Source organism: Colletes latitarsis, chromosome 5 (assembly GCF_051014445.1).
Source record: "Colletes latitarsis isolate SP2378_abdomen chromosome 5, iyColLati1, whole genome shotgun sequence".
Lineage (NCBI taxonomy): Eukaryota > Metazoa > Arthropoda > Insecta > Hymenoptera > Colletidae > Colletes > Colletes latitarsis.
Window position 1 is genome coordinate 37,413,064 of NC_135138.1, and position 27,626 is coordinate 37,440,689.

At 44.5% G+C, this 27,626-nt stretch overlaps 1 protein-coding gene across 6 annotated transcripts in view; it reads right to left on the reverse strand.

Annotated features, from left to right (window-relative positions):
- The window catches only part of Dop2r (dopamine D2-like receptor), a 177,822-nt gene that overhangs the window by 6,472 nt on the left and 143,724 nt on the right, over positions 1-27,626 (reverse strand). For 3 of the 6 annotated variants that reach the window (XM_076765003.1, XM_076765004.1, XM_076765002.1), the window contains exons 3-7: positions 9,289-9,398; positions 8,076-8,328; positions 6,576-6,676; positions 3,876-4,070; positions 9-481 (exon numbers count right to left, since the gene is read on the reverse strand). In XM_076765003.1, the coding sequence (XP_076621118.1) occupies positions 9-481; positions 3,876-4,070; positions 6,576-6,676; positions 8,076-8,328; positions 9,289-9,398 (1,132 nt within the window). The remainder of the gene's footprint in view (positions 1-8; positions 482-3,875; positions 4,071-6,575; positions 6,677-8,075; positions 8,329-9,288; positions 9,399-27,626) is intronic. The other 3 variants (XM_076765006.1, XM_076765005.1, XM_076765007.1) reach the window with 3 other exon arrangements.

The window sequence follows — 27,626 nt, forward strand, 5'->3', positions numbered from 1 at the left end:
CGACGTACCTAGAACGATGGCCAGCGTTTTTGTGGCCTTGCGCTCCTTTTTCGCGGAGCTTTTCTCCCTTTTCTTCTTGCTGGCCTTGTTAGCTTTGTATATCGTGAACCTCGAGCCGGAGGCGGCGTTTTTCTTGTCCTTCTTACAGGTAGACGAGCTGGACAAAACGCTGGGAGTTCTGCCAAGCTGAAGAGGAAGAAGCGAACCGGCGCTCTTGAGCCTCTTCAGCTCCTGCTTGTTCGTCTCCGCTCCGTTCTTCTTGGGCTGGGAGCTGGAGCTGGCGGCCGTGCCTTTCGGAGGCGGCGACGAGGAAGTGGAGGAGGACGGCGCCGAGGTGCCCCGCGGATTTGGACTTGGACTGGAATTCCCTTCCAAGGGCTCGTGAACCACCATGCTGCTCGCCGCCCCGTCGTACCCGGAATCCTTTCTGACGTTTTGCGTTCCGCCCAGCTGGGCTTGGGCAACTGCACTGAAACGACAACTGCAATTCGAGTATCAGTAACATTCCGAGCCGTTTTAGCGCTTCCAGTCACGGCTCCGTGACTCCGGACCTAAGAGCTCAAGCGTAAATACGGAGACGAACATTCGTTTCTCGCGCTGACACGGAAATTCTAGCGTTAACCGAGTCCACCGAACAAACATAAACCGCGATACTTCCCTTTCTACCGACAAGAGTAACGAGTAACACACGCTGGATAGTGAAACCATCTGTTCGCTGTAGAGTCGATACCATCGATCTCGTGAATAGCCCTTAACACTAAACCTACTGGCACTTCATGTATACCCATTCCTACCATGACCTTTTACTTTTAATTTTTGCATTATATGTATAGAAAGTTGTATTTTGATGTTTATTGGTAAGATATCCTTCTCTTTCATGTCGAAAAGTTTTTTAATTTTCATCGGATAAAAGATAAAACGCCCTTGAAAACGAATTTTGTTCCAAGTCGATACCGTAGTTAGTTCTAGAGAAAACAATTAATAAAGAAAAAGTACTGGCTAGTGATTACGCAAATTTAAATTAATTTTCAATTAAATAAACAATTTATGATCCAGTTTTATCGTACACTAGTCGTACAATCAGTAGGAATTGTTGAAACTTCTTTAGGAATACAGAGTCAAAGTAAATGTCAAAATAAACATGGAAGACAACATAAATTATAGTAGATGATATGATCATATGATAGAGGATGAAATGCCCTTTAAAACGAGCGTTCGTACGAGTCCATAGCTTTATTAGTTCCGGCGATATAGCGATTTTAGTTTCAAGTCGATGCGATGGCTAGTTTCGGAGACAGAAGCGTTCGAAGCTTTGTTTACATTTCGTTGCGCTCGCGCGAGTTCATTCATCCCCCCCGCGCGTAGATAGTAGACAGTGCGTAGTGAATTCTTAGAAATACTACGACTTCCTAGTCACGTGACTGTCTCGACTCACGCGCGACAAGGAGGTCCGGCGCGACGCGTCAGACGGAGACAGAGATAGTCGAATTAAGAAAAATACACTTTTACATAACTTACGATATCTCGAAAACGGAAAGTCCGATCGTCAAAAACCAAAAACCACTTTAAAGAGGAAGCTTTGCCGCCGCTAACAATGGCGCAATAATTAATAAAACACTAGTGGTTTCGGAACTGCACGCGTCTAAAGTTTTAGTATTTTTAATACGCGTGAATAGGCTATTGTACGTAAGCCGGGCAGTGAGACAGTCGAATTAAAAAAAATTACCTTTTACATAACTTACGATATCTCGAAAACGGAAAGTCCGATCGTCAAAAACCAAAAACCACTTTAAAGAGGAAGCTTTGCCGCCGCTAACAATGGCGCAATAATTAATAAAACACTAGTGGTTTCGGAACTGCACGCGCCTAAACTTTTAGTATTTTTAATACGCGTTTATAGACTTTCGTAAGCCGGGGACAGAGAGATAGCGAAAATTTAAAAAATACCTCTTTACATAAATTACGATATCTCGAAAATGGAAAGTTGGATCGACATAATTCAAAAGCCATTTTAATTTAATTCTAAGTCAATTAAAGAAGGTTCGATTGTGGCTGCATCTTCCGCGTTGCTGGACCACCGGACAGTCGACAAACGAATCGATTTCACGCTGAACTGGTTTATCGACAGTCTGTTTTTATTTTTCTTTTTTTCCCCCATTCGATGCGGTCGCGAATAATGCTTCGTGCCAATGAATCAGCGGATCGCTGTCGTAATAACAGTTCCAGGGAGCCGCGGATTGAAAAACCATCGGCGATCTATTTGCTTAGCACTTGGCATTTCGAGGGAACCGTGTGACGGGGGGCTAGACGAGAAATCTACCGGGCGTATCTTTCTTAATAGCGGGCGAACTGCAATTAGTCGGTGGCTCGAAGAATTCCAGAAGGAAGATAGCAGACGGAGATACGACTGCGCCAAACAAGAACCGGCGCTATCTTAATTCCCGAATCTAGCCAATTAAGATGTAACTTTAGATCGACTTTCGTCCTCCAAAGTAACCGAGAACTTCTTACGTACGACGAGCAGGAAAATAAAATATTCGCCCTTCCCCCGTCGCGTACCATCGATCTCGTATGTCGATCGATTTCTATCGTCTCTTACTTTGTTCTCCCATCCTTGTTTCGGGGGTGATTTAATTCGATCGTGAAAGTTCTCGCGGTTTGGAGAACTTGGCTTCCCAGACGCTTTCGACGTTTCCCTCCTCTCGCGATCCTCGGGAAATATTTTCCCTGAAAATATGCTTCCACTGAATTAAGTTGCAACGCAGTTGGTTCTAAGATTTAGAAGCCTTAATGAAATCGGGAATCTTTATTCCCAGTCCTGGACTTGACTGTTTTAAATACTCAATTTTAATTAGAGTAAATGCTCGAACGCGGCGAGTTGTAGACAGTGCTAATAATATTACGGCTTCCCTCGGTAATTTCTTACAAACTTAACGGTTCTGGAAACTTCTCGATAAATCTCCCCAACGTTTCAACACAAACGCTTTTATTAAATTCTATTCTGATTTAGTTTTCCCGGTTAAATAATCGACGCTCGCGTTATTCGCTGCGCCGTAAAAGTCATGGTTTACCCTTCCGACGAAATATCCGCGATTCTGTTTTATAGTCGATGGCGACAGAGATGCCACTCAAATTTCACCGATCTGTTATGATGCATTACTATTTAGAACGGTCTGTATGATAATATTCCTGCCATAAAGAACAGACCTCAGCTAAGGGTTGTTCCGTAATCCTGTCCGGGGACAATAATAAAACTTTATTGAGCGAAAACGTTATAACGGAAGAGTCGAACAAGGAAATACAGAATATTACGGTTGCATAGCTTCTATTGCCAATGTTGCTGAAATTAAAGAGAATTAATTCAATAAACCGAATACAGTTGCGAAGTGTCTGACTGTAACGCAAAAGCAACGAAGGGGAAGCGCGTAGAACTGAAAAATATTAAACGTTGCAAATAGTCAGGGCCAAGAAACGTACTCCTCTCGAAAGTATAATTTGATTTTAAAGAAGTCTGTCGCCGTGGTGCTTCCTTCCGCGTTACGAAACTCGAAAATTGCGAGCGTCTCGCAGCCAGACGAGCGCGTTCCGCCCTTTATGAAGTCTACGCAGTGGCGTCGGATTACGGTTTCTCGGTGAAGCGCGATATTGTGTCCGAAATGACGCGCCTCGCAGACGATACCCACGTTTTATTCGCCCGTGAACCGTCCTCGATATAAATGACAGTCGTCAAATCGCGGACGTAACAATTTTATAAAGTCGCGACGAAGAACGACGGCGCCGTGGAATCGGGAGCGGAGATCGAAAGGCAACAACGATTTATCACGAATGCTCGTCTCGGGTGCTGAATGCGATCGAGAAGTTTATTGGACTCTTACGCTGCTTCCTCGACGACAGTGGCTAAAAAGAACTCCGTGCTCTTGTCGTTCGAGATGACCACGACGGGATCGAGGGGCGTCTCGTCCTCGTCCTCGTTGCTCCCGGACGCCGTGTTCGTCGGTTCTTCCATGCCGGGAGCCACGAGGGCTGTCGCTCCCAGCGCGGTCTCCGCAAACCTTGCCACAGAATACCCACTACGTGATCTTAGTCAAAAGCCTCTAAAAAAAAAGCTTCTACACTTAGCATGCTTTTAGTATTTCCTCGACGACGAGCGACGTTAATCCGGCAAAGGGGAAAAAATTAATCTATCATGCACAAAGCGATTATGCTTGCGCCCTGCGACCGGTCGCCCTGGCCTCTCGCTGACGAACAAAGAAGCCCGGCTTCTACTTCGTTGAAAGTTATCTTCGCGATCCAGCGAGTGCATACCTACTCGAACAAGGAACGGGGAGCGAGTCTTCTTCTAACGAGGAACTGCATGCATCTTGATAGCTGGATTTAATGGATTCGAGCGTGAATGGCAAATGTCTGTGATGGAGCAGATACTTTGTTTAAGGTATCGATTTCGATCGACAAAAACGGAAAATCAACTCGAGACGCGAGTATGGATTCTGGATGGAACTCGATTGTAACGTCACCCGGATAATGAGAACGTGGAGTCGTCGGATTACAGGCATCCGGTGACGTTGAAGACAACTTCTCGAGTTTCTCTCGTGAATTCTTGCGGCCGATACTCGATGCAAGCTCGTGAGAACAATTAATAATTTTGTTTTCGAAAGTTCCACGCCACACAACAGCGAAAACAAATAGCAAAGTTTCGGTGGCTCGGCAAATTTCGACGCTAACTCTGCATCCGACGGTGTTAACATCCGAAACCGTTATCCTTATATGCGGACGTAACACAGCCATCGGCTATTTATATCAGCGCGTCGCGGTAATCTTGTTTAGGAATCCCGCGTCGCGGAGAGACTTTGTTCATCGAGCGATTTTCTTTACGGGATCGAACGCGATGGCCACTCGCGAGACGATGCGTACGAGATCGAAACGCGCCTCGATAAGAAAGAGGAAACGCTTTTCCGTTGGCCGATGCAGGGGAACACGAGAAAACAAACAGGGGAGAATTTGTGTCCGAGATTATGGTGAATAGATCGGACCCAAGGGAAAAGGCGAGGTCGCGTAGCCAAAATGTGACCGTCGCTGCGAACATCTAAGTCCAATTTATGGACGGTGTTTGTACATAGCGAGCCATAAACAATAATTAGGAAGGCGTTGCGTTAACGTTGCTGCGTATCGGAAACTCCTTAATCGGGTCGTAACGAAATGTCTGACCTGGGAGGGCCTTTCTACTTCGAGGAACCATCGCGTAAACCTAAGCGTAATATTTTCCGTACACGAATTTATTGATTGAAACGAGTCACTCTGAGAATAGATGGTGACAGAGTGGAGTAGGTTAATCGCGGGTTCGATGGCAATGGTCGGTGGATAAATTATTGCAAATTGAAGCGCGACCTTCTTTCGAAGCTGGTCCCGTATACGAGTGCAATCTTTTCGATAAACTTTCATTTATTTTCGAGGAAAACTGAAACGCGTCGGGACGATTATTAAATCATCTTCGCAGAGCGAGACTTCGTGCTTTGGTATCGGCTGGCAAGAAAAGCAGCTTGGCGACGAACAAACGTACGACACTCAGGAACAGACAGGCACAAAAGCCTGCAATTAAATCGAAGGCGAAGTAGTTGGCTATTCAAGGCAAGTGCGCCGACCTCGGGACAACGGAAATGAAGCCCGTTCGCGAGAAAAGAGTATTATCCGTAGATGCTCGGGGCTTAATCTAGCCTTAGTCCTCCCCCGCCTACGTGCCTTTCTTTTCTACGCTCGTTCTTACCTTCTTCCAGGGTCACATATTCTCTCTCTCTCTCCCGGCGACACCAATCTCCGTGAGAAATCGTCTCGTTGGAATGCAAGAGTTATACGGGCGAAAATTGAAAAAAATGGCACTCTCCTCGAGCACGCGACACATTCCAAATGAAGGCTGTTCGTCTTTGACTGCCGCGGAAAGAGTCGTCGCGCGACCGGGCTGCAAATATATTCGTCGCGCTTAAAGGGACGCTCTCTGATCCGTCAGGGATCGTTTCGCCGCGCGAAAATTGAAAATTTACTCCGCCCAACCGACCTCGTCAACGAGAAACTATTATATAGAATTTCTGAAATGTTTCCAACGGAGAATCCTAACCCACGCTGGATAAAATGTATACAGAAACCAACTCTCGATCAATTCTGACATGTTTTCCCCGAGTTCTAATTGATTTTCATTCGACTCTTGCTTCGAGACGTTCCGAACAATGTGCATTTCACGACAGTGTTGTTGTCCGATTGGATAGGAGGTGGATGGGTTTGCAGATTGCTGACGAATGTGTTTGTGAAAAGGGAAAAGTTTTACATACCAGGATTCATGGGAAGACATGCGAGGGAACATCTGTGCGAGCGACACATGCTTTCATTCACGATCAACGAAGTATCCTCTCGAAGACGATTTATAAAATATCGAAACGAACATCGCGTCAATATCCCTGCATAGATTAGCGGTAAAATAGGCCGGTAGTCTTTACGTATAATTTCTCCCTTAACCGGTACAGCTGTTAAATTCCTAGGAAAATCCTGGCGAATTCTGGAAGGGCAGGTGCAAAGGGTCGGCTCACCTGCGCGTGTGCGCGATGTTCTCGATTATGCATCCGGGTTTTATGTCGCCCAGGTTCGGCTTCCTGTTGGCCCTCGCTTTCCTCGCCCTGTTCCGCAGCGCCTAGAAACGTTAAATTGAAATTGCCCTTTCGGGATAAATCAGGGAACGAGGGTTTCGAGCGCACGAAATAAATCTTCTCACAGTGCGCGCGGCAGATAACCTGTCCGACGACCATTATCGACTGCACATATCATAACAGAGGGATTTATCGCGGCTGGAAAATATTTTTCGTGGCTGGGACGTATTAGGAAATTCCATTGTAGACGCCCGGTGCATCGCGACGAACACTATTTTTGCAAACGGGTTACAGCTGCGCATAAAAGAAAGATATTTCATTATTTTACATCGATGTTTCGGGAGGATATCGTTCCCTTCTGCGACGTTAAACCACGATCGACGCTTTTACGACGACGCCCGCGCAACGGGATAGGGTTTGGTCAAAGTTTACGAACGATCCTGTAACGATCGATCGATACCTTCCAACCAGAGTATTTCATACAATTCGGTAAGTTTTCAGGTTTTACGAGGACACCGCTTAAGAATGAACTTTTGCGTAAAGGATGACTCCAGTATGCAATTTCGCGTTACATGAGCCGCCTGTCGGCGTCCGCGACGCGTAAAGCGAGGAATGTAATTATCACGCCGTGCTCAAGGGGTACTTTAAGGCGTCCTACGGACTAGCATCGAGACGTCTCGCGTCGTTGGGTATTAATAACGCGACAACGAAGACAGTGGTGCAAAGAGAACGTTGCCGGGAATCTCGGCGGGTGGAAAATGTTGGAACAACCGTATTTACGATCAACCGCGGCATAACCGCAAAATACCGCATATCCACGGTACACTTTGTTCCATCTGGCGTTAAAATTATATCTGCATAATTTGGGAGACTTTGCTTCCATTCTGGCGTTATACGGGTCGATACGAATGTGTGCGCTGCACACGTATTCTTCGCGTTGAATTACGTGGTCGAGAGAAAACGAAACAAAGCTAATCGCGCTACTCGTACAAGAAGCTAACAAAACGTCTCTAATCATAAAATTATGATTTCTCGTGTAGCGCGTTTCTGTGATATTTACGAGAACATTTTTGAGTTTGATGAATTGCGCGTAGCGATGGAAACCACGTTTAAAAAGAATGTATTAAAGAAATTTGTATCTTTAATTAATAGCCTATCGATTCCCACCGAGCAGGAGTAAAAATGGTCGAACGGTTTGACCTAAATAAAAGCTTGCTCGTATCGGCTAACAGCGTGTCTAATTTGTACAATTTTAATTTGAAAGAACGTCGAAACCTTATCCACCGTTCTATAAAATGTTAGTAACTAATGTATCGTCACTGACGGGTCGGCGTGTGGTTATTTTAACGCCCGTCGAGGGTCGACAGACTCGTGTTTGCATACGGGGCAATAAACAGATTGCTTGCTCAATTTGCGCGGGTAACGGTATTCGATCATTCTTACTTTGAATATGTTGTAGTAGAGGAACACCATAATGATGCAGGGTATGTAGAAGCTGGATAGGCTCGAGTAGATGATAAAGTCCGCATTGTAGAAGAGACATTGGTCCGGTATTCGGTCAGGGGTGTTATTCAAGCCGAGAACAATCGGGCTACCGATCGCGGCCGATATCGCCCAGACCAACAGTATCGTCAGCCATACTCTTCTATTGTTCTTGTGCTTGGCGTACTTTATCGGCTGGGTCACCGCGATGTATCTGCAATTCAAATTCGTTTCGCGTATCGTACAGTGTCCCATGACTCGATCGGCTAATGCAACGAATTAATTTCCATTAAATAATAAGTGGCTTGTTTCGACGGGGCGCGCCCAGCTATCTTTAAAGAACATTTAACGTTCTCCAGTTATTCAGAACGAAATTCACTTTTTCGAGGAAATTTGATCATTTCTATTTCACTGTCCAACCTTTTTAACAGAAACAGATATTCATGGCTACGCTTTATAAACGGTAACGATCCGCGTTCTTTTGCCCGGCGGAAATAATGTTTCCCGCAGAAAGAAACGCTGATTAATCGATCCGTTGAATTAACGTTCGGTCTTGGGAATTTCTGGAAGATTCAGATTCTGCGGAGTTCCGAGGGAAAAACGAGGGAATGCGCCTTTAATAGAGTGTAGTCGTTTCCCCGCATCGGGACGTGCATATTTTAACATGCGGATCCGAGAAAGAGCGGTATCAGTCACTCGTCCGTACCCATTTCCGGTTGAACGCGTCCTACCTCGGAACTACGTGCGACACGGCGGTATCGCGAAGTTACTTTCAGCCTGTACGATCGAAATTGATGGTCCCGCGTTTAATGCAGCTCGAGGGAGGAGAAAAAGGAAAAGAAGAACGGGAAACGCGATTCATATTAGTATACAAGGACCCAGGCGATGTCGAATGAATTCCATCAATTCTGCGTAACTTCGCGAAAGCGATTCAGTTTGTTTCCTCCCTCAACTTCCAGTTCCGTGGAAACTTTCAACCAGACTCGCGACCACCATACATTTTTTACAAGCCACCGATCGTTTTCTCATTTCTTTCGAACTTATCCACGGTTATTTAGCTCGAGGCGCGCGTGAAATTTTTATTCACAGAAGTTGAAGTTCCAAATTGACAACGTTATAGTTAGATGGTACATTTAACGCATTTCTATCTCTCTTTTTTTCAGAGGACGCTCACCTGTCTATCGAGATGGCTACGAGGTTAAAGATGGAACTGGTGCTGCATGTGACGTCCATCGCGATGTAAAAGTCGCATACAAAGCCCGGCAGGCTCCATGATCCGTTTACCTGCAAAATGAATGGGCAAATTGTGAAGATTAAATTCGCCACCGAATCACGGCTGTGGAATTAACTTTCATTACACCGGACAGCTATTGTTTCCACGCAAATTAATGGTGTCCGATTCGCACGGCATTCCGCGCAAATCACCAGAAACGCATGCAAACGGATGTGCAATTATCAGTGCATTCGATGGAATAACTGCGTGCTGTTAGGAATGAAACGGTACACGAGATACGTTACAACAGGATAAAAGTATCTGATTCCACAAAAGGCTCGTGCATATTTTTCAAAAGCGATAACGGGTCAATTTTTCCTTTCATCTGTGCAATTTACGAGCATCAATATTGCGAATTGAATCGACCTTTCTCTTCGCGAAATGTAAATAAAATCCTGTTTGCTCGGAAGGAAAAATATTCAATTTAAAAATCTCCCATTTAATAATTGGAAATCGAGCTAATATTCCAGCCCTGCGTACCGTAAATTTATTGTTTTATTATTTCCCAGCCGTATCTCCGGCCTGGAACGGTACACGAGTGTCCTCGAGAAACGTTGTTGCTGGAGAAAAAGGCATTCCGAGGGTTTTCTCTGCGAATCAAAGAGCGTTTCTTTCGAATCAAAAGGCTAGCTTTATCTTCCCTCTTTTGCATTCCGGCCGGTGCGTTTCTTCTTTTGCCCTTCCTTTAAGCCTCCGCATCTTCATCCGCCTTTTTATTCTCGAGAGCGTGGCCGGCTGGGCTTGCGCTCTGCGAGCTGCCAGAACGAGCAAATCCGTGATTTATTCGGAACAACCGTGCCTCGGTTGCGAAATTCAGACGCGGAGTAAACGCGCCTATGCGTCGACCACGTACACGCTCGTCTCCGTTTTCCGTCAGACCTCTCCAAAGGGCCCCATTTTCTGCGCTATTCTCGATTCAATCGAATCGCTCGGCATTCGAACCACAAATCGACCAGCGTACTGTAACCAAAGTACCGCAGCTGAAGCCAGCTCCCTTTGTTCTTCGAATGCATCTTGGAGAGCTCGCGTTTCGTTGCATACGGAATTCAGAATATAACGATTCTTTTGACTCGCAGATACACGAGCGTTTCGTTGTAATTCAGTACCAAAAGTGGCGATAATACGTGAAATAATAAGTCTAAAATGAATTTAGAAAGCTGCGATCGAATACGATTCGTCTGGCGCGTCCGACCAATGCTCGATATTTCTACTTGCTTTGGTACCCGAGTCTCACTTTATCTATTTTCTCGATAACAAAACCTCGTATGAAAAAGTGTTATTCTACAAATATTCTTCTACACACTGTCTGATTCTCATAGTCCATATTTTCACAGACTACGATCGAGTGGTCATAAATATTACCATCGTTTGTTACCAGTTGTACTAGCTTACGTTTATCCACGCCAGGCACTCTCGATATATTTCCGAATAAATTCTCGTTTCCTCCGAGACAGCATCAATATTACCAATGTAGCGTTCAATTTTTCGTTCGTTGGCATATCCAAGAGTCCACGCACGCACAGTCTCGGACCAAACGATGATGGACGAACGTTTCATTCGCACAGCCGTTCGCGAGGGAGAATTGCGGTATAAATCGCAAATCTGTTCAATCCTATTGCTATCGACCACGCTCTGCAACGTGCACTCCGATTACTCGTGGAGCGCATTAGCGAATAGTATTAAGTTGCGTTACCCGTAGGCTTGACTATCGGTTTATATCGATCCAGACGGTATATAGTCACGTTGTATACCTAGAACCGTAGTGAGCAACACGTCCGATCTATCGGTACTTTACGACGCCATAACGTCAATGAAATATACAACGTGTGCATGATACAATGTTACTCCTTCTACCCTTTAACACACGCTCGGTGAGATACGCGTCTCGCGTTTCGAATCTGACGCGAGTGTACGAAGAATAACGAACGATCGCGTAGTTTACGAAACGCAGCTGTTCCTGTTACGAAAGAGATGGCTGGACAAATTTTTGTATTTCGAACGGAATAAATTCATCTACAGTTTGCGGGGGTTGCTTTTTTCTATTTTGGAGGATAAAGCTAACCATATTGTCCCGAGTTCCCTTGCAAGAGATATGAGATACGAAGAAAGAAAACAGCGTGCACGGAATCGTTTCGAGATTCAAATCCAGGATTACTCGATTGCAAATAAAGACGATAGTTTGTGTCATCGTTCCAGGCTGTTATTTGGCTTTGTAGTTTTCGCGAAAAAATTGGATACCATAAAGCCTCGACTTGGAATAGACCTGGAACAGCAGTTTCAAGAGATAAAGATTGGCAGTTCCTTGCGTAAATAAAACAATAACGATATATCATCGTAACGAGTGGCTTATACTGCGTACCATTTTGGTATTCCTCGGAACAATAGAATAATTTAATCTAAAGTAACTGCTGCGTCGCGATAGAGAAACATACACGAGCGTGACGAAAGTTCTCTCATACGGTGAAATAACTTTTTTACTACCATTGCGGTTATACTCGTTTAATAATCTTTTTTCTTCGCTCTTCTATAACTGTTTCTTTCTTTAATAAAATGGGAGGCTTATGTAAATATCATAAAAAACTCAGTGTATAGAAATAAAAATGAAATACCGGTTGTTTCCGATGCAAAGCACGCAACACAGATCGTTTGATTACGTGCGTTAAGTAGAAAAAAAGGTCGATAGCATCGTTAATTAGTAGGTGTGTTCGTACAATTAATAAAATTAAATTTATCGTACAACGCGCGATGACGTCTCAGATAGAGTAAATCATGGCTGTCTTAGATTTCTTGCAGGAACATGCAATTAAAATACATTTCAGGATATCTGAATTTGTAACGCGATCGTGCAGCATTTTCCAACGCCTCTTTCTGTTTCTCAGGTGTCAATAAATTTACAATTATAACATATTGAAATAGAAATCGCAACACCAACGTTATTTTATATTTTTTATATAACTCGTAGCTATCGAACACGCGCGATTCATCGTTTTTAAAATAATGAGACTGCTACAAAGGATTTGTCGCGTATTTTTCGAGTATCGCGAGGCTCCGGGTGCAGGGAATGTGAAAATGTCGCGAACCACGACGACGATGGAGATTTAACACCGTGGTGCGGTTTTTCTACTTATTTTCCGGCGCGACGGCATTACTGCGGCGACGAAAAAGAAACGGCAACGAAAATAATGAACGCTCGAAAACAGGAAAGCGAGAAAGATTTTCTTTTCGTGCGGTCGCATATGCATGACCGACCGTGCGCGAAATTCGGAAATCGGCCGTGAGTGGCAATGTATCCACGTAAACAAACGGTCTTGCAGAAGTAGCAATTAGCGAAAAGTAACTTTGTAATTAGTTCGTTAGCATCGCGCGAAACTTCGGCGATTATTATCCCCTGTATCGTTGTAACGTGCTTGCAGGTTTCATAATTAAAATGTTATGACAGTTTCCGACGAGTTGCGCGGTAATGGAATACAAACGGAAAATTCCTTGAATTATAACGTTCCACGAATTCTACCTGCACGGAGAGAAGTGCATTTCCTTCGACAATGTTACACGACGTCTCATAAAAACCCCAGAGACGTCTAACGTTTGTCGTTATGGCGTTCGATAGCTGCGCGTTTTTCTATTCTTTCGAGGATTGCTTTTACTGCTTTACTCCGTTTCCTCCGAGATGCCATTAAACGTTGGAAATGCTGTCACCCTTGACTCTCAAGGGAGTCCCACTCCGCGAGCGAGAAGAATGCAGACATATCGGAACGAGAATTTCAATTTAAAGAACGCCCGAACAATGAAGCAAAAAGATCCCGGCAGAATTACGGAAATAAAGTTTGCTCTTATTGGCCGTGCTTTTGATCAATTTTACGACGAACCAATGACTCTGAAGAGATGAAACTCTTTGCTCGAGATTCTTAGGTCAAAGGAAACCTGTTCCCTGAGAAGAAATACTCTTTAGTTTGCAAAAATTAGATATTTCGATTGCCCTGAATCTATTATTCAGGCGGGATATTATTCTTTGCGAAGTATGACTACGACGTCTGACCATATACGACTCGTGACTACTTTCTCTGAATATCTATAATCATCAATACGGGGGATATTTTTGTTATGTCGTATCAATGAATTACAACGCTCATTCAAACGCGAAATTAAACGAATTCCAAGCGTAATGGATCTTGCAATGATTTGCAATTCAAAACCAAGAGAAGTTCATTTCAATAAGGGAAGTTTCTGTTTACATTCCCGTACAACTGCTTATAAATTACAATTCCGTACTGAATAACGAATACGAAAATTCAGATTCGTTGGTGAACTAATTTCCTGTTTGATTAGAATTTATCGATTTTTTAAACCCGGATCCAGGGTAGCAGAAAGTAATATACAGACGGATCTGATGTTCGGCGAGAAAATAATTCCTAGTAAATTTTCAAACGATCGGATAACGGAAACAATTTCTGTTTGTTTTAACTTGCATTCTCATATCGGCGACTTCTCCATTTCCTCTGCTATCTTTTAGTTATCGAATCCACAGAATACCTAACGCTCCACCCTTACATTCGGTTCGCCCTATCTCTCAAACTCCTTTTCTCTCTAAAGTCCTTGGGAAACTCTGTACCTCGCAACTACAAATGTTTATTGGCTCCGCTGGAGTCGTGTCCGTTTTCCAATCTAGGTTTCATAGCAGTACTCGGCACTGCAACAGCGTTATCGCACGATTCTGATACTGTCCTCCGTGCTTTCGACTTGCGCCGTGTTGCATGCACTACTACTTCCCCCGGAGTTCACAAAAGCGTTTGACACGATTGATCACAACCTGTTGATTGTTAAATTACAGAACTTCGACCTCCCGCCGAGTGCTGTAACTTTTCTGCGATCCCGCTTCCCCCGATGCACTCAGCAGATTGTGCTCGATCGTGTCAACAAATCCTTTCTATCTGCTGCCAAGTCGACCGTTCAAGGATTCCTAGATCTTCTTTTTTCCTCTACCACGCGATGGTAATAACCGTACCTATTCTTCGTCCGCGTTGCACCGATAAAAATTAAAGTAACTGGCCTGTCGGATCCAAGCGCGATCAACGAAGAGTTAAGTAATTAAATAAATAAGCAACTAAGAACTTTCGACGAAGTCTCGGAGATCGACGTTTCCCCCGTTGTTCTCGGAACGAAAACGTTTGCGCTACCTCGGAGCGTACCAACGTCGAAGATTTTCCCGGAGAGGCTCGAAACTTGGAGCGAGAGGAAAGTTTGAAACCCATCGTCCGGTTAGTCGCGTGTTTCAACGACCGCGCTCGGAACAGAGATTTCAAGCGGAACGAGTTGATCTCGTAGATTTACGATGACGCGCCGTTAATTACAAGTCCGCTACAGTCTAAATCCTAACATGGTCTAAATACGGGTAAGCGCCGTTGTAATGCGTCTTTGTCGGAAGCTGAGCCTCGACCAAAATGCCAATGCAGTATTTAGGACGAAGTAATTTAAGAGGAACGCGCGACTTCAGCACCCAGTCGTAGTCTCGCGTCTGCTTTGTAACGCGGCCTTGTTATCCGGTATGCGCCATGCTGTTATCCTTATTGCTTAGAACACGAAATATGCAAAATTTGTTCCAACGCGTTTAAGCCTTTGGTGCAAAGCCCCTTTAGCTACTAAGCGTAGATTACTCCCGCGTTGCAAGGAAACACCGTGTACTCTCTGCAAGAACTTCTACTTTACCACGTTGATCGTTACACGTCTTAACACTTTGCTGATTGAATCCCCGTTGATGGAGGCTTCGAACGATGGTCAAAGCGTCGTTCGTATACGCCCGTAAATCTCGTTTAAAACTGCGGAGTCTTTCTTCCTTTCTCGCCGCGTATTGGATAAACGGGGCAACCAATAGATCCTACTCGACCTACCTATCCAATGTCTGGAAGTTTATTCGCTCGAGAATCGTCTACTCCGTTGAAACGTTAAAATTAATTTTTAATTCTTTTTAAACGAACAGTTGGATTCAGATTCGACGTATGTTTATAATGGAACGATCGCTCTGGGGGTAGTTGGGTCACAAACGTTGATTTCCGCGCGTCCGAAATAACTGACTAATGTTGACACGAAACCACCACGTGTTCCACGGAAATCCAGGGAATTAATTAAGGTCCCAAATTACGTTTACGGTAGTAAGACATTACAGTATGCTAGCATACATTGACCGGGACTGTTCCGAGGACTTGGTATGCCGGTTCCCTCGGAACCGCTTTATGCTTCGCATATTACGGATTTGAGGGAGAGTCTAATGCGTGCAGGTCGCCCGAATCGACGCCGTCAATTTCGTTATTAGTACCGAATATATGAAATAGCTCGATAATGTATACGGGCAAAACGTTCGCGAATATTTTATTCGACGCGTGTAAACGTTTTGGATAATTGGGTATATTAATCGCGAATATTAAACGTTAATTAGTTTTTCAATCTCGAAAATATGTTTGCGATGTTCGATGTTCTCGATATTGGTTATTTTTAGGCATCGATTTGGGGAATATACAGGCGACCAGCGGGTGTATCGATACTTCCTAATTTTGTTTCTATAAAATGGACGAAATGCTTCGACCTGTTTCTGACTTTAGGATGAACGCAAAAATAATTGCGAGCGTTATTTTGGGGAAAAAATTTCGGTAGCAAAGAATGGCGAGACACGAGCGAGCGCAGGGTGCTCTCCAAGCGCGAAGGAGGTTCAGTTTCTGCATTTTCCAGCCGGTGCCTTATTTTAACCCGTGCTCTTGCATCCGCAACCCTTCAGCCGACTTGCCAGCAACAGCGGTTAAATGAGCCATAACTCTGTTGCGCGTTGCTCGGTAACGCGTCTCCCTCGTCAGGAGGGGATTCACATCGACGCGCTTTCGAAATAGCCGCGCGCTTCATCACCGGAGGAGCTATTTCCCGCCGTGCGAACTGCGCGAGATAATCAATCGTGAATAACGTTCAAATAACGAACGAGGCGGCCGGCTGTCTATGGCGTGGCGTCGTCTTTAATAAGAGACGCTAGCCTCGAGCGTCGTCGGTTCGTTGAGTGTCACCGCGTGCAAATATCGTTTCGATGCGTGCTCGAAATAGCTGAAAGCATCGTTGTTCGTGGTGCTTTCTGTCCGAAAACGAGACCCGCGTATCGATCAGAGCAACGACGCGATCCGACCACCCTAAAAATTCGTCGTCGTGACCCGTTGATCGCGGAACGAAGTTACGAATACGGCCAGTCGATGTTTTCGGTAGGTTGTACGTCACGCTCCCGGAAGCTCGAATTTCTGACGTAAATGTGACAAGCCGCTCGGTTCCAAGCATCGGGAGCCGGATCCTTTAGCCGGAATTAAACGGAGTTCTCTCAGGACGACGAAACCCTGAGAGGGATCCGAGAAAGGCCAAGGTGAAGTGACACTTCCGGTCGACGTAAGCCTCTTCGCGATATGTACATTATCGGGGCGTTTATAGCCGGTGCATAGAGAGCTATAATTAGAAGCGGAGGGAGCGGAACAAGTCGACCTTAAATTATTCCAGCGACCTTGCGGGGAAGATGGGAAACAGTCGGCGGAACGACGACGCTATCAATCCTGTTTCTCGACTCCCACCGTACCTATGTTTCCGCTCTTTAGTTTTCGCCGCTGCTCTGAATTATGGACTATGTCCGTACCTATGCTCGCCGGATAATTTAGGACCGCGCGGAAACAGGCTTCTAAAAATTTTGTTACGTTGCGGCCGTGTACGATGATATTTAATTTACGCAACACTTCGCGGAAAAGGGACGCAGGGCTCGACGTTATCCTTCATTCCGGATCTCATATTCGGTAGCAGACAACATTCTCTGCCTCTTGTACGTCATTTTCCACAGGTTTCATTATCATCATTTTTCTTGTCTGTTATATTATGATTACTAGTTGTTTTGGTTCGTTGCTCGTGAATCGAATTTATAAAAATAGAGTTTATATTCGGCCCAGCATCGTGTGGGTCAGCAGTTGCGTTTCCATAGTCTGAGAAACCGTGATTTATTTCCGTGTGGCGGGTTCCATTAATCGTGCACGAAGTCGCGGAAGAGAATAATAGTTTGAAATCGACATACTGAACAATAGAGCACCGCGACGTCATGGATGTCTACGACATGGCAACGTCGTTTCACTCGAATATAATGCCGGGAGATTAATTAGTAATTGTCCCGGGTATTTCGACGATTCCATTAATTCGGGACGATCGATATTCCGGGGATATCCAAAACTGGGGTCCCGAAGGTCCGTTGAAACTTCCGACGAGGCAGAAGTGAAATGCAAGTTGCATCTTGTCCGCACTCGCATTAATGCACTTCACATAATCTACTCGATCGTCGTATATAATGCAGATCCGTCATGCATACGGTGCGTTTTGCTGTGCAGGTTGCACAGGACATCAAGGACACGGTAACACACTCGACATTGTCGAGTATCCGTATCGAGAGTTCGATCGACAGTGCAGTGTTAATTTTCATCGAAATCCATTTGCACCATCTGAGCTATGATCAACACCGCCGGAACAGTCGACGCGTTGCAAAGTCAAATGGATCGTTACGTCAACGATCCACCAACGGAGATTTCTCCTTCGCTGTCGTTTCTTCCCTCGGTTGACCTTCGAACCGAATAATGGAAAACGGTCGCTTTCCCCGTTTCCCTCGTATATTAATTCCGAGAGCAGACCGGAATCCTCGAATTTTAACGAACCACTCTATTTCATACGTTCGGAGAACAGCTGCGAACGTTTTTGCTCGACGTTCGTTTGGGAAAATGAAGTTCGCGCGTAGGAATCGAATGACAGGATCGATATTAACGTGGATTCAACGTTTCGTTGCGAGCTAAACTAATTGCTGGCCTGAAAAAATCCAACGTTCCCAAGGCAACAATTTTTAGTAACTATTTAATCGATCAAAATTAAGCTCAAGAGTACACGGGGTGTTAAAAGGAACAAAGAATTTTAGAATCTACGGCAACTAATGGAAAATCATCCGCGAATGGAAAACTGAAATTATAGGAATTGAACGCGTTTCCGCGGCTATTCGACGAATGAAGATGTACTGTAAATGCGTGAACGTCGACGCGTCGAAATCGTCGGGGAATTGACTTCTCGGATTGCGAGCAGTTTTTCGCACGACGGAACCCACGAATGGATTCGCGAACTATACGCGTACAAACTGTCCACACGAATGCGTTCGCGTTACACTAGTGAGAATTAACACGTTGTTGGTTCCACTCGTATCGATTGCATTCTATTTTATTTACTCTCCAAAACACTGATTCCGAATTGCACGCACGCGATAAAAATCATTGTATCAGCAGCGACACGAATAGGAAGTATTTAAAAAGGTCAAAGAATTATGATTTTCTAAATATAAATTTTTTAAGAATAGTTCCCGACGAAACATAGCTCGCGAGGATCATATTGTTTCGTTGAAAGAATCTCTATCGAGTCTTCTGCAGTGTTTCCGATCCAACGAAATGGACTCGATGTAATAGAAAGTAAACACTCGAGAAGTTTCATGATTAAAGTGCTGTAACAAAGTTGCGAATCCAGTCGCAGTCTCTTTCGAACGCGATTGGTAAAGTTAGAATCTCCATGATGTGGATCATTTGTCCTCCGCCTGGACAAAAAGTCGATCCGAAGTTTCTCGATTCTCTGTATCGGTTTCCCATCGGTACAAAGTCGACACTTTCCGAACAAAAGGGTCTGGCCACGCTTTCCGCATCCCCGTTCAGACGTTCTTTTTATATTACCGTTGCAACGGCAATTAGAAAATGGCGTTGTTATAGCGCACTCGACTCGAAGAGCGGCTAATGGATATTTCGATTTAGTTGTTTACGTATGCTCAAACACAGCGAACGGAGCTGTTGTGTGGGAGATTCGTAAGAGATTGTGTATAATTCAAGTAATAGCCATTGCGACAATCGGAGATTATGGGATCGGGGATCGTGTTCATTGCAGCGTGTCCCGCATGATAAACACTGGTGCGCGGCACACCGTATTGTCTTGTTAATATCGTGCCGCTGACGTATCCGTGTGCCTCTCCACGAAAGCACGGACAATTTAACGCGTACCTTCTACAGTCAATGGTTTTTTACCGCAGCTTTCAGCCGAACCCCGAGTCTAAACTCTCTTTTCCCTTTCCACAATGGGCATTCGGAAAGAAATTTATAGAAGAACGGAAAAATTTCTTTTGATGTCCGATTCACAAGGGGAAGTTCCGCTTGCTCATTTGCGCGAGTGCAGTCGAGCAAACAAACCTGAACTTTAAACGAAACGTCGGAAAAAAGTAAAAACTTAATTAAAATCCGCGCCAAGTTTCACGGAGCGCAAAGGATCAACCCATAGACGTAAATTAAACTCGGTAAAGGGAATTCGACATTAGGCGTCAGACAAGGGACACCCGCGCGTTGAATCCAATATCTCGGCTCAACTTTTACTACGGTCTTCCGTTTTGTCATCCGACTTGTCGCCTTTCGGTAAACTTTTTCGCCGCGAGTCACCCTTAATGACTCGGTGGGGTCGCGCAGGGCTTCCGTTACCCCCATTCTTCCAAACTTTTCCGACAAAGAAGTCGTTAGGACCTCGTGTTCGGGATTATTAGCAGCCTATTTTTCTCCGGACCGACGTACGCGTTACAATTTCCTCTGGAACTTGCGATCCAAGCTGTTCTCATCCGCGAGGATCGCTTGGCATATTCATGATCGTCGAAACTTTCCTCCTTTCTCGTTTACAATGATTCATTTCATTGTTTTTAACATAATCGACCAGTTTTGTTTTATTTCCGTACCACAGTCTCTGTTTGTTCCCTTTCGTAGGGATTCACGTTAATTACCATCGCTTTTCCGACGAGGACAAAGGTCGAAACGTAAGTAAATGTTTCCGTTGTTGGTAGTCTCTTTGTGCAACCGGGGGTTCGATTGTCACAAATGGGAATTTTAAATGTCACGCCGACTCTAGTGGATGTAAATAGCTTGTTTCAACGTGCATCGAAGCCCCCATTTATGTTGCATTGTAATGAATACTTTGCATAAATCTGTTTAACCGTTGTTCTTGTTTATTCGACACGGCGTTGTTGCACACTTTACCAACCTAACAACTGGTAACTGGCTTTAGCGTCAACTCCACCGAACGTACACAAATACTACTACGTACACAATTCTAAACTAATAGATACACAACTATGTGTAAATATATAAACTTCACAGAAGCGGTGCGCGAATTTCATCAGTGTTTGCCATTCGAATCAAGTTTTTAATCGCTCGTCGGACGTTCCCAAAGAGAATAAAATATTCCCCAAGGATTCGCGGGCGTAAAAATTAAGATGGGGTTATTATGCAGGATCTAGGATCGAGATTAATGAAGCTACCGGAAAGAACGTCGAGTTGATGATCCCAGTATCGCGAACTATGTTAATTGGGGAGAGTGGGAGGGCGTGTGCAGTGTCGAACGCCCCGTCGCTTCTTGCGTTACCAACTTTCGACCATTAATCGGCCAAACTTCGAACTCATCAGCGCGATCGGGGCGCCGTTGTTGCGTTTACAGTTTGAAATTCTATGGAATAATCGACGATACTTCCAGGGTATCCTTCTCGAATAACGAGAACCGAGCGTTGGGATTCGAGTGTGATGCCCGGAGTATTTCGTTTCGCAGAGATGCAAACAACAACGAACCATGAGACTTCGTGACACTCATCATTAGCCGGATTACCGAGACCCGGGCGGAATAGAAGTTTGGTAATTCGTGCTTGGCGTGCTTAAAACTTCGTCGCTTTCGGGTACTTCCTCGACCTCGCGACCCGCGTTCACGCTTCTCCTGCGCAAAACCGCCAAATTTTAATGTCCACCGTGGATCACGCGATTCGGCTGGAATTCGTACCTACAGTTTTAAATGAAGTTGGCGTACACGTCGTCAGCCTGCACTCGTTTTCAGTTTTCGGCCGGGCACCATCAACGAAATCCTTCGAGTCTCCCGGAGTTGATAACAGGATCTGCGAATAATGTTCGCGAATTTCGAGCCCGCGTCCTCATCCTGTTTCCTAGTTCTCCGTCATTACTGAAGCACCTCGGACTGCGTAATTTTATTGCCAACTACGAAACGAGACTTTTAAAATCGTGTACCTTATGAATAATTATAGTATCGATGATTGATAGAGTCGGTACACTTTGATTTCAGTTTGCAAATTAAATGAAATGTTTTACGAGGAAACTTCATGCTAAACGATTGATACCCTGATAAATGAAAGTTTAAGGGTTTAAACCACCATTCTGTAAAAAATGTCAGCCCTTTGGGTAACAAAGTTAGCGTAACCACTGGAAGTTGTAGACAATGTCTTCTTATTCCGGCTGACGTTCGCACGGTCGACAAAATGAGCCATTCGATCCATCGTAAAGGCTCGAACGACCCGAGCGAGTTCCTTTGAATAATTAGCGCGGTAAGTGTCAAAGTTTGCAGGTTACGAACTCGTAGAAAGCAAACCTCCCGCCCTCTCCGGAGCGTTTTACTTTTTGCACGCTTAACGCGAACGACTTTCTGTTTTCGGAACGCTAGACGGGGTCGACTGAAGTTCCGGTCCCGCGGGAGGTAGTAATGAGCCATCTCCTGTCATTATTCTTCGATAGACCACGCCCTCTAAGAATCTCCAATTCCGCAAACTTTTCTAATTTTCGGAGGATGATGTATTAATAACACGGAGCCGCGAAAACTGGAGAGCCAACAAATTGTTTATTAACACGTGCGAAAAGTCTGGAAGCAGGAGAAGCCCGAACCACAATATCCATCAAGCTGTCGTCGGAATTGACGAAGGTTTCGTTGGTGGTACGCGTTAGGCAGCTGTCTTTATTAAAATACAGACCGTTTCTTTCTCACGTCTCTTTTTATTATAAATGTAAAATTTGTCGACTCAATGTGACTCAATATGAACGTCAATAAAAGCTGGCACGATGCCTTTCAAAGTTGGAACGCGACTACAGCGATCCGTGGAACACTGCGTTTATATCGTATCTCAATTAATATCCGATTATCGTCGTTAATGGGCAAATTAGCTTTGGGGTTAGACGAAACCATTTATAATTATTATCGGCAATCGGCATAGCGCCGGGGATGCGATTTGTAGCATGCTGGTTTCCTGTATTTATTATTAAGCGTATCAACGCGTATAAATTGCTTTCCTGTTTAATACGCCGCGGAGTTTTATGGTGCCCATTTCATTGTACTGCCGCGCTAGTATTCGTTATACAATTAATTAATCTCGTTTGAAATTGTTAACTGATTTTAATTGAGATTCCTTGCACGCGGTGCACCCTTATTTCCCGTTATTAATTGAATCGGTTTGCTCATTGCGTAAATTCGATTCTACCTAACGCACACGAGGTAACTGGTTAAAAATACCAGCGACTACGAGGCTAATTTGCACACGGTTTGTAAATTATTCCTCTCGTTAATTAAAATTATTTTCCCACGATATTAAAGTTGCACGAAATTGAGATACTTCTTTACGAATTACGATACTGTGATCCTATACCACTGCTTAGGCCGAAACTGTATTTAGTAAAGTGTCCATCTTAGATACCAAGAAACTATGTATCGCTCCTAGCTATAGAAATATTTGCGGTGGACAACAATACAGCTCCTTTCAAGGAAGCCGTCTGGACGGACTTCGTGACCATCTGAATTTATGGCAAGTTAACCCGGACGTTTCCAGCAAGTTCCTTCACACTGTTCCCCGGTCCTCTCCTCGCGGACAGCATCCTGCCACGTTAGACGGCTAGGTAAATTTAATCTAATCCCGAGCTAAGTCGTAACTACGTGTCCGAAACGCGAAACAGTTCTAACCCTGTGGACCAGCCGCTCGCACGGCCGCCTAGATGCCCACGGCAGCTTTAACCGAGCGAATTACTTCAACTATGCTGTACTTTCGTGCACGCGACAAAAGGGATTAGCGAACGTTTGCATATTCATTAATTACAGAACATCCAATCGTTGTGAATCACACTAGCGCGTTTATGTTTACCGAAAAAACCTTCGAAACCTTCCTGTTCTACGATCGAGTTCATAAATCAAATTGGAAGTGAGTTATACGGAAAGACGACGTATACGACTATTAGGCGAAAGGTCGTGAGCTGTATAATACGGTGACTTCATCGTAGGTGTAAGATTCAAGAACATTCTCGGAGAAAAAGTTCGACGAGTGCAAGAAAGTTCCATTATTACAATTCGGTTGGTCTCGCGGAGCAAGCGAAGTCCGCTTTAAAGGGCCAGGAATGAAACGTCTTTGGGGAAAAAGTCTTATGAATGGATAAGTTCCAAGGTGAGAACGCAACGAGGAAGGAAAAGCTTCGGATCGATCCCGCGCGGAAACTTTCGACTTGAATTATAATCCGATATTTCTACGAGACTTTGCACGCAGCGGAACGCACGTACGCTTCGACGTTTTTAGTCCCATCGACGACCACGTAGTTACATTTCCGGAGACTTACTTCCCGTAGATGTGACACGAATCACGAGGAGCGCGAAAAATATCAGTACCCGCAAAAAAGAGCGTCGCTGGAAGAACGTATCAAAGTCGAGTGATAATGCTCCGCCTCTGGTCAGCCGCCCCGAAGAAAGCAATATCCTGCACGGGTGCCATCTGCAATAAAATCGCGGGAACAGATATTGCGACCGACTGTGTCGTATCCATTTTTGGAAATACTACTTCTCCTCCGGTGGATAGAGGAAACGTTATTATCTGGACTCGAGTGATTACTTCTCGCTGTTGGAATATTCTATCCCCGGCGGAAAAAGATCGAGCTTTCAAACGATTCGACCGAAGTAACATTTAGCAACGTGTTCCGTTAATTGTAACATTGCATTACAATGTAACAATCGAACAACAATTCGATTTCGTATGGAAAAAATCGGGCGTTGCTACCACACAGAAATAGACCCTTCGTACAAATTGTTTCTTTATGAGAAAATAACAGAAACGGTGTGTGCCTGGCCGTGTTTACACGATGCGTGATTATTTCAATTTTCGAACGGTGCCCGTGACAATTTTGTTCACACGGCCGTATAATAGCCTCGGAATGGAATCGATATTTCTCTCGGGCTAGGTACATTGCACGACGCTCTTCCTTCCTACGCTGAAAATTTTTACGGAAACACCTGTGTTGCTTTCGCGTCGTCGAAATTGACGTCCTCGGGCTTCCGGTTCGAAAAATTTAACGCTCCGCGAGCGACCGTGTCCTTGCAATTTTTGAGAACCGAGGTATTCATTGTTGTCCTGCATTCTTTTTCGAGTGAACGGGGAAAACTTGTCAAAATTGTACCGCTGGAAATAATTTGCTTGAAAATGCGAAAAACGTAAACACGAGTTTCTGACTACTTTCTGGCGAATGTAAAATGTCAGAGAGGGCTGCGTGGCCCACATACGCGAAAGGATCTTCGCCCGTATCGTTGGTACGAAATTGTCAACGAAGTTATCTTTAATCTTGGAAAGTCATCTCGCGCGGCAAGAAGCTAATTCGCTTCCACGAGTCGTCAGTCAAAACCTCGCCGGACACAGAAGCTTCCATTAGCCGGGTTAATGGCTTTTTAATGTCGCTTTGGAATTTCAAGGGGTTGGTCCAAAGGTGATCGTCCAACGGTCGATTACTTCGGTAATATCTGCGAAACGCTTCTAAGAATTTTTATTCCCGTAGAACGAGCGTCGATGGATCCCGACCTCCGTTTAAAACTGACACCGGTTAGCTAAACGATGACGCGATGGCAGAACGTTTTCACGGATGAAATAACTATTTCAAAAGTTTTCTCGTCGTCGGTGCGCGCTCGGAGAGAAGGGTGAAATTTTGCACGAATAATACATGACATTTAAAAGCATCGTCACTATATTTATTCTCCGGACAATTGAAAACACCGTACGCCGATTTATTTGCTATGTTTACCCGATCGTGCGGTTACGCAAACAGGGTTTTATTAGTTCAGCGTGAATAACAGTTCCATTCTGTAATTCAGGTTTTAATTTTCATTTGTCCATAAGGGGTCGATAAACTCTTTCGATTGTTCGTGTATACAAAGGAAATGTTCGATATATAAATATGTAGAATATGTTTTTACTGGCTGGAAATTTGTGAATTTGTTCGAGAGATGAAATCCATACGTTTTTCCAATTCTTCGGTTTGTTTGAGAACTGGTAAAAAAACAGAGAAGAAATTTGTGTATTTATACGCGAAGTTTTACGAACGAATTAAAAGAGAGTAATGTAGTTAGTTCTCGCAGTAGTTAAAACTTTTTGTTGAATGATTAAATTGCCTTCTGTATGTTTCTTGGAATGAGAATCCCCCCGACATTGTTAATCGCGGGTCTTATGAAAGGCATACTGAATCATTTGACCCGATACGACTTGCAATTCCACCCACGACTGACCTTCCTTTCTCCTATCTATACATGCGTCACCGCACGCGTAACTGTTTATTCCGTAAGCGATCAATACACCGCACGTTTTATCAATTATTTGGTAATATTTGGATAACCCAATAAACACTGTACAATCACAGAAGCTTGGTTTGTATTATTGTAGAGTTGTTTACAGAAATAATTTTTACGGAATTACAATTTACATTTTCATTATGGGATGGACGTTCACGAAAGACAGTGGCAGAAGATTAAAATAGCAACAGTTACATCGTTAGTGAACTTTCACAATTTGTATAAACCGAGGAAGCAACGCCGGGAAAGGCTAGCAAGCAATTAACTAGCAAGCGACGCGATCGAGAAACTAAGACACAACGTTCCTCTCTCTTTGATCGATCATTGCCGTACGTCTGAGATTAGAGATGGCTGTAAGTGTGCACGAAACTTCGGCGAGCAAAGATTTATCGTTCTTGGAGGACAAGCTGCGAACTCTAACAGCCAGAAGCGAGCAGCGGAAATTACTCGCAAATTCGCTGTACGTCTGTTTTCAAAGTCGAGTCGCCGAGTTTCTGTCAGAAGCGGATGGCTGGCTAATTTATTGGAAATAATTTCGCAACAACAACCGAATGCACGCGCTCGTTTTTCTCAAGTACAAACATTCGAGCAGAGTACCCTTTCATTTTACGATGGTCCTTAGCTTTAAGACTGCACTCTTTCCCCGGCAGCGAAACAATAGGTCACTTTTACCTGATAGTTTCATTTAAACCTGCACCACAAATGTGCAACACTAGCTTCTAAAAAATTGTCTGGATTTAAATTGCTTAAATGAAAGGAATACGACATCTGGGCGGACCTGATATTCCGTCTTGAAGCGAGGGACTACTGTACGCCGTGGTTATCGGTCAATTGATTGCGCACTGGAACTAGTACTCGGTTCGATGCCATCTCTACCCTCGAGATCTGGGGTTTCTAGCTTTCCTGGCAGAATTCTGTCACCACAGACTCGCTTTCACAATCCCTATCCAGGATTGAGTCTTTGAGTGCTCTCCTCCGGTCCTCCTATAAGAGGCTCTCGCACTTCCTAGCGCGTTTAACTTCACGAAGTGTGCCTTCCTCCCTCTCTCGTGAGGTTCGCGGCTCTGCCCGTCCATCCTCTGTCCCTTCGATCTTCTCCTTGGCCACGCCAGACCGTCCGTTTCAACGGCATGCCTATCAATACGTCTATCTAGCTGACTCGCTCCCTCTGTCGGCTTAACTTCGGCGATTATATCAATTCCAAATCAATTTTACCAACGGGCTTCGTATCGGTGGCGCGCGCGCGCGCCCTCGTCTCCGCAACCCTCTGCCGCGTGTCATTGAATTACGATGGGTGAATCGCTTCGAGTACTGCAGCCGCTCGATACGAGAATTAATAGGGACGCCGTTACCCGTTTAAGCGGCCGACATGATACCCAACATAGCCGACACGTCGATGGAAAATACAGTCGCAGGGATGCTGGAGGCCTCCTAGCTTCCGGTTCGTCTCGCGTTTACCAATTTATCGGGAGGACGCGAAAGAAAGTCACACCTGTTATAGAAAGTTTTGACGGTTCCCTTATTCGGCTATTAAGGCCATGCAACGGGGGCAAATATTCCCATTAATCTGCAACAGTGGTCGGCAATCCGTCGCTCCTGTTAATTTATACAGTTACTCGCTTTAATATTCGAACTTTGCGGTAACGCTTGATTTATATCTTTGTAAACTATTTAAGCATCCGTCCATTTCCGTCCTATCGTATTCAATTATTTATCGTTAGACGATAGGAATTTAATTAATGAAACGCGATGTTTTACTTCCCTACATACAG